Source organism: Lissotriton vulgaris, chromosome 11 (assembly GCF_964263255.1).
Source record: "Lissotriton vulgaris chromosome 11, aLisVul1.2, whole genome shotgun sequence".
Taxonomy (NCBI): Eukaryota; Metazoa; Chordata; class Amphibia; order Caudata; family Salamandridae; genus Lissotriton; species Lissotriton vulgaris.
The window spans coordinates 122,684,518-122,698,081 of record NC_141699.1 but is presented as its reverse complement, the minus strand read 5'-3'; the positions used below and the strand labels follow the sequence as shown (position 1 = coordinate 122,698,081).

The 13,564-nt window shown below is 47.4% G+C and overlaps 1 protein-coding gene across 2 annotated transcripts in view; it reads right to left on the bottom strand.

Annotated features, from left to right (window-relative positions):
• Positions 1-752: 752 nt before the first annotated feature.
• GCN1 (GCN1 activator of EIF2AK4) overlaps positions 753-13,564 on the bottom strand; it is a 746,722-nt gene continuing 733,910 nt past the window's right edge. For both annotated transcript variants that reach the window (XM_086942874.1, XM_086942875.1), the window contains exon 58: positions 753-1,393. In XM_086942874.1, coding sequence (XP_086799000.1) covers positions 1,268-1,393 — 126 coding nt within the window. In that variant the 3' untranslated portion in view covers positions 753-1,267. The remainder of the gene's footprint in view (positions 1,394-13,564) is intronic.

Sequence of the window (13,564 nt, the reverse complement as noted above, 5' to 3'; positions counted from 1 at the left end):
AAGACTTGGATCCAGAGGAGCAGTGATGACGGCTCCGCGAGCGGTCATGGGAACGACCCCTGGATCTCGAACGGCGCAGGGACGAGTGCCCAACTTCAAGCAACTTCTGGCGCCGCTCCCTCAAGGCCTTCGGGCCATAGCCCTACAGTCCAGACAGGACCGGGAGTCATGGTCGCGCTCCAGGCAGTAGAGACAGACATCGTGAGGGTCCGCCACCGACATATTGCGACGGCAGGTCCCGCAGCACTTAAAACAAGGCATCCCTACTCGCACCAGAGAAAATCAACACGAGACAAAAGTCTCAAAAAGATAGTAAAAATATTATTGAGGTACATGCTCTAAGCGGCGCGGAAAAAAAGAACTGATGTCAGCAAGCATGGGTGGCGCCTAGGTAGTCTCTGTGACATCATCTTGGCGCATACGACTTACGCGCAGGGGTACTGCTAGCAAAACCTTTCCGGATCCAGTATGACGCCTGGGGATATTCTAAGGTAAGGAATCTTTCACTAACGTGTCTCTTTCAGATAAGTAATTTAACAATACTTAATTAGTTTGCTATTAAAACATTCTAAAACCAAATGGACAGAATTCACTCCCCATGTTTGTACTAGGATACCATATTTGGAGGATAATGTGCCAGCCAAAATCACTCATCTAAAATGCCACCCAAAGGGCACTTTCAATGTGTCATGCAGTACTGTACAGTAACAAAAACATTCAGCAATGCAAGAAGCCAATTCAAACCATCTGGATTAAATCAAACCATTTATTAATCATTTATGTGAGCAGCTGCTATTGTGTTTGAATCCTGCTCCAAGATTCAGCCTTTGAAGGCTAATGAAATACAGTTTTAGATTCAAACCTCAGAAACAAACAGAAGAGTCCACTTTCACATGTCGCCTGCTTCATGTACTTGTGGTAACAAGGGAAAGGCAAACAATAGCTCCATGGGCAAAGCTTTCAAGCAAATATTGTTTGGGGGACAAAGCCCTTTCAGGTGTGGGATCCAAGCTACTTCCAAGTCAATCAATCAATGGACCTGCCTTAAGGCATTCACTCATGGAGGCATATTTTACATTTTTGGCTTGTTGTAAGGCAATGCCTTCTGGTACAAGCAATGGTCCAAATTTGCACTGGCAAGCTCTATTTTTGTGCCTTTCACAATGAATCTATTTTCAAAAATGAAAACATTTGCTTGATTTTGAGCCAGGATGCTGATGCAGTGGGTGGTTCAATGACGTCTCTTCTTGGGCCCAAGTTGTGCTCATCACGTTAATATGGTTTCATCAATCTGTTCAGTGGAGTCTGCTTGGCTGGCTAACTTCTTCAGAGACCTTCGACAGCTCTCATTTAACAGCTCCAAACTAGCTGCATCCAGGATCTTAGAAACAGACTGAAAAAGAAGAAAATAGGCTTCAAATTACAACACCTTCACCCACAAATGGAATTTCAGATATATGTATTTCTAAAGCATACACGGAGTAACATTTTGACAGTCACTCTGGTCAAAGTAGCACACATGATCTAACTGTTGCACTGATTCAAAAAGTATTTAATCTGCAGTTAGAAGTATCCATGTGAAGAAAAAGATAATAACCCCTGGCAGCACTCTTTTTGGTGGATTCTCTATCACCCCACATAGTACTCCCCAATGTTCCAGAGTGGAGGGCAGAGAAGTACTGGCAAATTAACTGACATCGGCATGAAGGGGTGAGGCCTGTATGCAGCACTGTACTCACTTCCAGTGGTAGGGCAGAGCCACCACGGAGTCATATGGTACCACCTGCTAGTGCTCCGGAGCTATTGCAGAAGACATTTTTTGCCAGATCAAGTTTGGCACCTGGTAGGGTTCAAAATCTGAGGGATGCGCTGTGAGAACTATTCATCAGAAGAATTAGTTACTTATTACTGGCAGCACCTCAGAGGCTGACGAGATTGACAAAACAGCAGTACACCATACTAACTTAGGACCTTATTAACAGTCACAAGACCACGACTTAGAACAAGAAGGTGGCCGTGGTCAGACACATATCTGCAGGTTGAGTCGCAGATAGATCATTGCAGAAGGAAAGTAAGGAAAATGCTACTTACAGTATGCATCTGTTCTTGGCATGTAGAGCTGTAGATTCGTATACTTGTGGATGGATCGCCATCTGGTGTTGGGCTCGGATGTTTGCACTTTGTTTTTGCCTTGGAAGAAGTCTTTGTGGTCACAAGGTAGGTGACTCCTCCTTAGGACAACAGTGCGCATGGGAATCGACTCCATCTCCAGATTGTTTTGCCATGGAGGGTTATGATGGAGTTAGTAAGAAATAGAAAAGGATGTCCATGTGTAATGTATCTAAGTAAGATAATTCTAAAAGAGATAGAGGTATCTGGGGAGGCGGGTGGGCGTATACGAATCTACAGCTCTACACGGCTAGAACAGATGCATACTGGTAATTAGTCAAAAATGGACTAAGGGTACAACTTTTTCCGGATCGGCGCTTGCTGGCGCGGAAAAAAGAAGAACTGACGTCAGTACGCGAGGGCGGCGTCTAAGTACTCCGACGACGTCATCACGGCGCCAACGACGGACGCGGAGCCGCAGAAGACGCCTACCGAAGCGCAAGGGTACTGCTACGCAAAAGTTTCCGGATCCAGTCTGACGCCTGGGGATATTCTAAGGTAAGGAATCTAATACTAACCTGTTTCTTTCAGATTAGCATTTTCCGTTTGAGGCATATGAGCTGTAGATCATATACTTGTGCATAGAATATACAGCAGTTACCTTTTTAGTGGTGGCTACCTGCATCTGTTGCAGTGGTTTGAAAAAGTTTTCTTAATACAGCCTGGCCCACACTAGCTTGTTGTTTTGCCTGCACATCTACACAGTAGTGTTTTGTGAAGGTGTGTGGTGTAGACTAAGTTGCTGCTTTGCAGATGTCATCTAGGGGAATGTTCCCTAAGAAAGCCATAGATGCCCCTAGTTTACGTGAAGAGTGAGCTCTAGGGGGAATGGTTAATGTGCTTTTGGCTTTGCATAGCATATTTGGATGCATATAATAATCCACCTTGAAATCTCTGTTTTTGAGATAGGATTGCCCTTATGAGGCGGGGAGAAAGCAAGAAATAGTTGCTTAGTCTGTCTAAAGGTTTTTGTTCTTTCAATGTAGTAAAATATTGCTCTTTTCATGTCTAGAGTGTGAAGAGCTTGTTCAGCTACGGAGTCTGGTAGAGGGAAAAACACTGGGAGTTCTACAGAATTGTTAAGGTGGAAAGCAGACATGACTTTAGGTAGAAATTTTGGGTTAGTCCTAAGAACCACTTTGTTATGGTGAATTTGTAGAAATGGTTCTTGTATGGTTAATGCCTGGAGTTCACTGACTCTTCTGAGAGAGGTGATGGCAACCAGGAAAGCTACTTGCCCATGTCGGACCAATCAGGATCGTTGTGAGGAAAGGCTGTTTGAGCTTCAGAACCACTATCGGAATGAGTGGGAGAGGCGAAAAAGCGTAAACAAATTTGCCTGACCAGGTCATCCATAGCGCATTGCCTTTGGACAATGGGTGTGGATACCTGGATGCGAAGCTTTGGCATTTGGCGTTTTGGTGTGTGGTTAACAGGTCTATTTATGGTGGCCTCACATTTGAAAGAATGGTAGCCGAACTTGAGGATGAAGTTCCCATTCATTGATCTGCTGTTTTTGGCGACTGAGTAGATCTGTAATTTGATTGTGTACTCCTGGGAGGTGTACTGCAAGGAGATAACTGTTTTGAGGAATGTTCCATCTCCATATGCTTTGAGCTAGGTGTTAAATCTGCAGAGAGAGTGTGTGTGTGTCCCCCCCCCCGTTTTTGAATATAATACATTGCTGTCATGTTGTCTGTACAGATTAGGGCAGCTTTACTCATGAGGTGAAGATGAAAAGATTTTAACGCTAGAAAGTTTGCTAACAATTCCAGGTAATTTATATGGAATTGTTTTTGCTGAGGGGTCCATATGCCCAGAATGGTATGGGTTTGAAGATGCGCTCCCCAGACGGTGAGCAATGCGTCTGTTAGCACTACCTGTAGAACCGGCTCGAGGAACTGCCACCCTTTCGAAAGGTTTTGTGTGTTCCACCACTACAGAGAGTGATGGGTGCTGTTGTCTACCAACACCAGATCTGTTAACTGACCTTAAGCCTGGTTCCACTGACGTGCCAAACACTCCTGTAAGGGCGCATCTGGAGTCTTGCATAAGGGACGATGAGAATGCAAGAGGCCATAATCCTGATTAACTGCATGAACACTTGCGCTGGTGGAGAGTGTTGAGGCTGAATTTTTTGTGTTAGAGCTAGAATCACACTTATCCTGACTGGGTTGGGGCATGCTGGAGCTGCTGTAGTGTCTATTGTAGCCCCTAGATATTGTTGTATGTTGGATGGTGGGATTTGGTGAGGTTTATTGTGAATCCAAAGTGGTGAAGCAGCTGGATTGTTTTGTGTGTGTGTTGCACATAGTTGCTGTGTGACTTGGCTTTTATGAGCCAGTCGTCTAGATAAGGGAAAACATGAATGTGAGTCTTCTTAAGTGGGCTGCGACTATTGTGAGACACTTGGTGAAGACTCTGGGTGATGTAGTCAACCAGAATGGGAGGACTTTGAACTGGTAGTGTTGACCATCTACCATGCATCTGAGATATTTCCTGTTAGTGGGGTGAATGGGAATATGAAAGTAGGCAACCTTTAAATCCAGTGTAGAGAGAAAGTCGCCTTGTTGAAGTAATGGGAGTGACGATGTGGAAGTGGTCCGACTGAATGTAGAGGTCTAGCGGTCTGAGGTCAAATATAGGCCTGAGAGAACCATCCTTTTTTGGGATCAGAAAATAGAGGGAGCTACCCCTGTGCCTAGGTGAGGCAAAGGGACTGGTTCTATTGCATGATTTTGTAATAGAGAGAGAACCTCTTGTTTGAGAAGTGTAAGATGTTCAGTGGACATTGGACGAGGTCTGGGGGGAATGTTTTGGGGGGTAGAAGTGAGTTCCAGGCAGTAACCATACTGGATAAATTCTCTTACCCACTTGTCTGTTGTGAATGAAATCCAGACAGGTTAGAACTATGATCGACGTCCCCCGACAGGAATGGAATGATTGGGGGTAGTGGAGGAAAGTCACTGGTGGTAGGGGAAGTGAGGGTGGAGTTTCCCCTGCCCCTTCCTCTATTGTTATTCCCTCTGAATCCTCCCCAAAAATATCCTCTAGATGAGGAGTATTGATTGGGGCTTTTATAAGATGAGGAGGTGTTTTCTGAAGCAGCCGTCTTTGAGCCACCCCTATAAAAGGAGCGACAAAAAGAACCTCTATTAGAGGGTAGTTGTAATGCCCCCATGGCTTTAGCAGTCTCTGTGTCTTTCTTCATTTTCTCCAATGAAGAATTGACAGTGGGGCCAAAAAGGGGTTGTTGATCAAATGGCTGATTAAGGAGTGCTGACTGTACTTCTTGTTTGAATCCTGAGATTCGAAGCCAAGCGCGTCGGCGTAGCAAAACGCTGGTGTTAATGGCACACGAAGCCGTGTCAGCTGCGTCAAGGACACATTTGACACAAGTGTTTGTGATAAATTTACCCTCTTGAATGAGGTTGTGAGCTTTATCCTTGTATTGGTCTGGTAAGGGTTGCATCCGTTTTTCTAGCTCGTCATACCGAGCCAGGAGAGCTTGTGCATTGGCAATGCGCCAATAGTTGGCAGCTTGAGATGCGATTGTCTTGCCTGACGCATCTATAAGTTTTGATTTTTTGTCAGGTGGAGGGTCGTCACCTGTTGTATGAGAATTTGTCCTTTTCCGTGCATTTGCAACAAGCGAATCTAAAGATACCTGACCCGTGAGGTAAATTGGGTCTATAGGAGCCACTTTATATTTTTTGTCTACCCTTGGCGTCAGTATTCAGGCTCCAACAGGATCTTTGAATACCTCATTAACGTGTGCTATCATACCTTTGAGCATGGGCAGAGTGTTTGTGGTTTTTTGTGAGGGAGTGAATGTTTCCACTAGAAAATCATCTTCTAAGGGATCAGTATGTAATTCCACCCCATGGTATTATTAATGAGCTATGTGAAACAAATATTCTAAGTCAGAGGGTCTTGTATAGCGCAACATGTCACTGTTAGGTCTCAAATATTGTCATTGAGTGGTGATGGTTTTGAGAGATATAGATCGGGTCATTAGTATGATCCGGGTCTTTATCATAATCCTCCCAGGGGTCTGCGTCCTGTGGAATGCTGTCCTGATTATCATCCCCATCCCGATCTCCGTCTTCATCTCCATCCCCATCCCCATCCCCATCATTATCATCCTGTGGCCCAGGTAAAAAATGTGGTGGTGGTGAATTTGCTGGTGAAATTAGCAGATGTGGGTTAAAAAGTGGAGGAGAGGGAGGTATGTAAGGGGGATAGGGGTTAATTCCCATGTCTTTTTTTTCTTAAGAGGTATGTGGTAGTCTTCAGGGAGGTCCAGTTTCAGTTTTTTGGGAAGTGTTGCTTGAAGTTTCCCAGTGTCTGAGTCAATATGCAGCTGTTTTTGCTTCGGATCCAAAGAGTCTTGTGGAGGAAATTCTTAGTATGGATGTTTAGGAGGGCTTCCGTGTTTTTAAGGCTTGGTGCCCTTAGGTGCGGGTTGTTTCAGCTCCCAGGGCTTGGTTTTACCCTGTTTTGGATCTGAAGGCTTTTCTTTTGGTTTCGGTTCCGAAATCTTTTCCTTAACTGGTTTCGTCTCTGATGCTTTCGGTTTAGCCGGTGTTGGTTCTGGAGCTTTCAGTTTCGATGGAATCAGCTCCGAAGTCTTTGGGTTATGTGAGTCTTTAGGTGCCGAAGATGTCTTCGGTGCCACTAGCGGAGTATCAGACTTAGCCTTGTGTTTCGGTGCCGAAGATGTAGGCTCGACACCTGCATAGGATTGGCTCGATCCAGAGCCAGAGGGCTTGTTTTTATGTTTCATAGCCAGGATCGAAGGCGGGGTGTCCGAAATTGTATCACGGGGTCGACCTGAGCTCAAAGGCGAAGGTGTAACTGGAGTCTTTGGTGTTTTTGTGAGCATTTGGGGCTCGTTACCCACAGTTCGTTGACTTGGAGTGATGCTCGAGTCCTCTTCAATACAGTTGAGTGGTATGGATTGCGCGTCGAAAACGTTTGAAGAAGATCCCGAACCGGAGCGGCGCAATACACATCTGAACCCGATGGCGGAAAAAAACAATCTGGGGATGGAGTCGATGCCCATGTGCACTATGGTCCTAAGGAGGAGTCACCTACCTCGTGACACAAAGACTTCTTAAAAGACAAAAACAAAGTGCAAACATCCGAGCCCAACACCGAATGCTGATCTTTGCTAAAGTATACGATCTACAGCTCATATGCTTCGAACCTTGCTCTACTGACAGCTGCTTCTATCTGCAGATTCCTCATCTCTTGAATCACTACCTGAGTACTCCACTATTTAAGATGTCCAGCCACACAACTGGCAAAATAGCCGTTTCTACAGTCTTTAGAGTCAAGACAGTAATGAACAAAGCTCAAGTTATGGTTTATTAAGTACTATTTGTAGTAGTGTGGACGAGCAATAAGGCTGTATCAGAGGGTAGTGTTAAGCATTTGAGGTACACACTCAATCAGCAAATGATGTCACACACTCAAAGACTGAACTCAGACCAATACACTGGGAGTTTCGAGGCAGGTCAGAGATCACTAGATCTCGGGTCAGAAACGCCGGGGAGACCTCCTCGTGGTGTTGGGCTACTTGAACTCGGGCCATGGGCGGCGGGTGCAGAGTGATGCAGACTCAATGATTTTACTGGATCGGGTGTCTGTGGATGAACAAATCCGGTGTTCACTGGAGACAAAGTCCTTTTTTGGAAGGCAGGGCAGGTCCTCGGATTTCTTGAGGTTGCTGGGTGCAGGACACATTGGAGTTTCGCTTCTGCAGGTTTGAGGTGGGGACAGGCCGGTTGGGCTGGGGCCAAGTCAGTGGGCGTTCTCCTCTTAGCTTCGGCATGGCTGTTCGGTCCTTCTTTTCTTCTTGGTTGTTACTTGTCTGAGGAGGCACAGTTCTGGATGCCCCTAAAGAACTTACCTTCGGTAACAACATTACTGTAAGAGACATAGATTAGTTATTGTAGGAGAGTAGGGTCTGCAATCCTATGATCACCCAGATTTTTTTGCTTTTGTTTCACTGGTTTACGACTTTCTCTGGCTGTGGGCCTGCCAATCAGACCCACAGCCTGGCTGTTCTCTTTCTAAATTACCTCATGTACCCTAGGTGCATCTACCAATTGGTACTGGGCCACCTTATCAGACCCTGTAACTCAGGGCATAGGTGTACCCAGGGCTGCCAGGGGCTGCAGCACGTATTGTGCCACCCCTGGCTGGCCTCCTAAATTTGACACAACTGGCTGCATGACAGCTGGGGCAAAGTCGTGTAATCACCCTTTGCTGTAGGTGTAGTATACCTATACCTAACCCTAAAATGGACACACAGATTCCTATCAGTCACTCCTATGGCAGGCCTTGACAATCCTGAAGGCAGAGTGCTTGGAATCGTGTGAGATGGTGCTCTGGCATGAGCTGAGCCTGTCTGCAGCTTGCGGAATCAAGTCCTAATAGCTGTTCCATGATATCGCATACCATATACTCTTAAGTGCATTATAATCCTCGCGGTTAAATGCTATCTTTGGTATTGCTTTATCAAAACATGTCGAGTAAGGTGTCATACGAATTGGAATACTAACCCCTCGCCAATTCTGGCGACGGGGTTAGCATTCCACCCTTCTAGAGGGACACGACATGTATGTAACTGTGAACCCCGGTTAAAGTTAACTGAAGCCTCAGCTCCACAAAATGGATGCTGCCACCACAGACACGAGTCTGACCCCCTGCAGCTGGGAGTCCTTCCAGCGAGGGGAGCCTGGACAAAGGGTTTCCTGTCAGGGGCGGTGCTAGCACCGTCCCAGACATGGTTTTGTGTATCCTGGGTAGGCAGGGCTTTACAGGAAGGTGACTGCTGAGTGGCACCCCGGTGCTCACTACGCATAGGCCGGTCTGAACCAGTTCCAGGGGCACACCAGCCCCTGGCCTGGGGAAGTCCGGCATGGCTGAGGGGTGTAACCACCCCCCACCTAGTCCCACCCATAGGCAGGACCTAGTCACCGGGTCAGCCCCCTTTTTTTAGTATAAAGATGGGAGCGGGCCCCCTGTTAAAATTAGATCATCTTTGGAATCAAGATACCACTTTCTTCGAAAGGACTTCACGATTTCTTCTTCAAGATTCTCCCTTGTGGCTAAGGAGTAGTCACCCTGCATCCGCAGGCACCATCCTAAAGAACACTGCGGTCTGCTGCAAGTCCTTCATCACGAATCCGACGACCCAGCTCGACGAGACCCGGCTTCCCTGGCACCTCTGACCTCTACTCACCTCTACAGCCCAGCTGAGAACCGTGAGTGCGACGAGACCTCAAGGGACCGACGATCGCCAAGACTGCACGACATCTTTACTGCAAGCCCACCGTGTCCTCCACTGGTGAGTGCTTTGGGGTCCGAGAAGCCCCGACCCTGCGCAGCTCCAGCACCCAAGATCAGCCCCCCTGCATCTCCACGATCTGCGTGGGGCCCTTCTGCTGTTTGCTGTGCACCGCGTTGTTTGGCTACTAGCCGGCTGGCTTGTGGCCCTCTGAACGACGCCCAACGACTTCACGACTGCTGGTCTGGTTGCTCCAGGCTGGCCTTTGCTTCCTTCTTCAAGAGAGGCACCCCGGACCCTCCTGGTCCACTCCAGACGCCATTTTAGGTCCACCGCGTGGGCTTGAATTTGCCAAGGCTTTGTTGCCCAATCCTGGGTCCAGCGACGCCGACAGCTTCTATCTTCGTGGGACAGCTCGATCCTCCATCCTGGTCGCCGACAACGCCTCCTGGTCCGTGAGATCTTCGAGTCAAGCGTCACCCACTCACCTAGTCGAGGTGGCTACCATCCGGTGCCCTCCTGGTGCCCACTGACTACTGGCTAGTAGTCTCGAACTTGGTCCCCTCTGCTTTCAGGTGTCATCTATCTTCAAGATCCAGGCTTGGATCCGACTGAACTTTCTTCACTGGTCACCGGCCAGCATCTTTTCTTCCGGCTCCTGGTCCGTCTACGAGGATTCCCGACGTCTTTTCAGACCTATGCAGCTGCAGCCCCTGGGCTAGGTAACTTCGGCATTTCGGTGCCCCAGCATAGCCTCACTATCCAAGGGTCAGAATCTACTTTCGTTTTCTCCCTACCAGGTCGGGTTCGCCCGAGAACACTAACTTTCTAATTCCTAGCTACCATAGACTTTTGTCCCGCATCTCGCGTGAGAGTGCACACACTGCACCCGAGTCCCCTAGGCCTCCTAGACATAATCTAACGATTCCCTAGTCAAGTCCTAGCGATTCCAAAAGCTATTAGTACTGTACTTACCTGCTAGGAATTTCGCATTCCACTTTCAGAGTATATGGTTTTCCGTGCCCCTCGGGCATTTGTATATACTGTGCTAACTTAAGTATTTTTGTAAGAGTTTTGGTTTGTGCTTAGTACCCTGTCCTCATAAAGAGTACAGGGCTGTTGTGATCTTTAAATAAATAACTGTTTATTTTCATAACACTTGTGTGGTGTCCTTTCACTTGGTATTCAAGGGGTATATGTGTGGTAAACAGCTGGCTTAACGCGCCCTCTCGAGTCTTTAGCCTTAGACTGCTCGTATCCCCGCTACTAGGATAGCTGGTCTATAAGGTTGACTTACAACCAATCATCAATAAGGGTTGCTGGACTGATACATAGTGTTCACTAGAATAGTGAGCACTGCATATCAGGCCACCTTCTCACATTGGTGAGCAGCGGTTGGGATTTGAGCTTGCTGTTGTTTTACCACACGTATCCTAAGAATATCTTGTTGAAAGATCACATAAGTACTGTTAGGTACACATAACTAAAGCTTAGAATACTCTGAGTTCTACTGAACCAGCTGTTGTAGCTCCTCAAGGCTTAGCACACCTTGGCTGCAACTCTTAGCAAGGGATCAGTAGGTAAACACATAGTGTAGGTAGGTGCATCACTTACACCACACTAGAAACAGTATGTCGGACAAAGGAGGAAACACTGAGGTTCCCCTTGTGTCAGTTGACCCTCCACAGGTCATCCCTTCAAGATATACTGCGCTTAGCTTCCATGAGTTACGACAAGTGTGTACCTCTAGGAAGATTAAGCAGGGGTCTAACCCCACAACTGCCTTTCTGATTGGTCTCTTAGAGACTCATGATGCAAGGAGGGCTGGTAACCCAGACCCTTCTAATTCAGATGGCAACATGCCCTCCTTACAGGGTCCCTTTGATGCCCAGGACCATCCTCTTCAGGAAGCAGATGATGCTGATGATGAGGATGATGATTTGGTATCAGGGGATGAGGCAGAAAAGGAACAGGTAGAAGTCAGCAGACTAACCAGGTCCAACTTAAGCAGACATGAGATGGGCACTAGGGGACCCTTGGGGCCACTCTCAGGTCAGCTTAACATTGGGAATGGACGAGATAGATCTCTATCAAGAGGCTCTATCAGATCCCTTCATACCAATGGCTCTCAACGTTCCTCTCAAAGGGGAATGACATCTCCCCAGAGGAGAATGTATGAAGCTAAGGAAAAGGCAGCCAATCTGAGGATTGAAAGGGAAGAACTTGCCCTGGCCAAAGAGAGGCTTGCCTTTGCTAGAGAGCAACAATTGAGTGGGACAGTCCCCACTGGTGGCAGCATTGTACCTAGCAATAGGGAAAGGAGTTTTGATACAAAACACCTTGGTAAGATAGTGCCCCCCTTTAAACAAGGGGATGACATCCACAAATGGATTACTGCTTTGGAGAGGGCCTGCACTGTGCAAGGTGTTCCCCCAAGTCAGTGGGCAGCTATCTTGTGGCTCTCCTTTGAGGGTAAAGGAAGAGACAAGCTCCTCACCACAAGGGTGGAGGATGCTAATGATTACCAAGTCTTGAAAAATGCACTGGTTGATGGGTTTGGCCTAACCACTGAGCAGTACAGGGTGCTGTTCAGGGATACCCAGAAAACTCAGTCTCAAGATTGGGCTGACTTTGTAGATTGTGCCACTAAGGCTTTTGAGGGCTGGTTGCTGGGCAGTAAGGTTACTGATTATAAAGGATTGTACAATTTGATGATGAGAGAGCAAATTTTAAACAATTGTCAGAACCAGTTGTTGCATCAGCATCTTGTTGACTCAGATCTGACCTCTCCCCAAGAATTGGGAAAGAAGGCAGACAGATGGGTTAGAACAAGAGTTAAACAGAACCAGGGCCAGAATCAAGGTGGTCAGAAGAAAGCAGACCAGAAGGGTAAGGATTCGAAAGGGGAACAAAATGACCAGAAGTCTTCGACAGGTCCCCAACAACCCAAAGAGGGTGGGGGTCAGGCTCCCCAAAAGAAGAAAGAAGGCCAATCTAAAAGGTGGTGCCAATACTGCAAAAGTAAAACTCACTGGTTTAGTGAGTGCACCAAGAAAGGAGGAGGGCAGACTCCTGCCACTGCAGCCCCTAAGGCACCTGTGCCCCCTAGTACAGCCAGCAGTGGTAGTGCACCTCCCAAGGGTTTAGTAGGGTTAACCCTGGGTTCTGAGGGGAGTGACAACTTAGTTGGCACCCTCACTCAGGCTGTCCTTGTCAGTACAGGGGATATGGATATGTCCCCTGACATAAGTCCCAATACTTTGGGCAAATACAGACAGACACCTTTTATTAATGGAAAAATGGCTCAGGCCTATAGGGACACTTGTGCCAGTGTCACAATGGTGACACCTAGCTTTGTGGACCCTGGACAGATCATGCCAGGTACAGAATTCCTGGTGACCAATGCAAGCAATGTCACTACCAATCATAGTATGGCAATTGTAGCTTTCTCCTGGGGAGGGGTAACTGGCCAAAAGAAGGTTGTAGTTAGTTCAGACCTCCCAGTGGATTGTTTGTTGGGCAATGATTTGGAGTCATCACAATGGTCAGAAGTGGAGCAGAAGACTCATCTGGAAATGTTAGGTTTGCCAGCACATGTGTTTGCTGTGACTAGGTCACAGGCCAGAAGATGCCCCACTGAACAGGTGCTGGATCCTGGAACAATGGACCAGACACCTTCCAAGAAAAAGAGCAGTAGGGTTAAGGCTGTGCCTTCCCCCTTGCCCCAGGTTGTGGATCAAGTCTCAGAGGAGGCTGACCTGCAGGAATTGAGGGAAACTGAGCCTAGAGAGTTTGAACTTGATCAAGTTGAATTCTTGGGTTCAGGGGGACCCTCAAGGGAAGACCTGGGGAAGGACCAGTTAGGCTGCCCTTCTCTTGAACCCCTCAGACAGCAGGCTGCTGCTGAGGCTGCTGGGAACGCCACAGGTACCCACAAGGTATACTGGGAAGATGGACTCCTGTACACTGAGTCAAGAGACCCCAAGCCTGGCATGACCAGGAGGCTGGTTGTACCCTTGTCTCAGAGAGGTTTCCTACTTACCTTGGCCCATGAGATTCCCTTAGCAGGTCACTTAGGCCAGACAAAGACTTGGGACA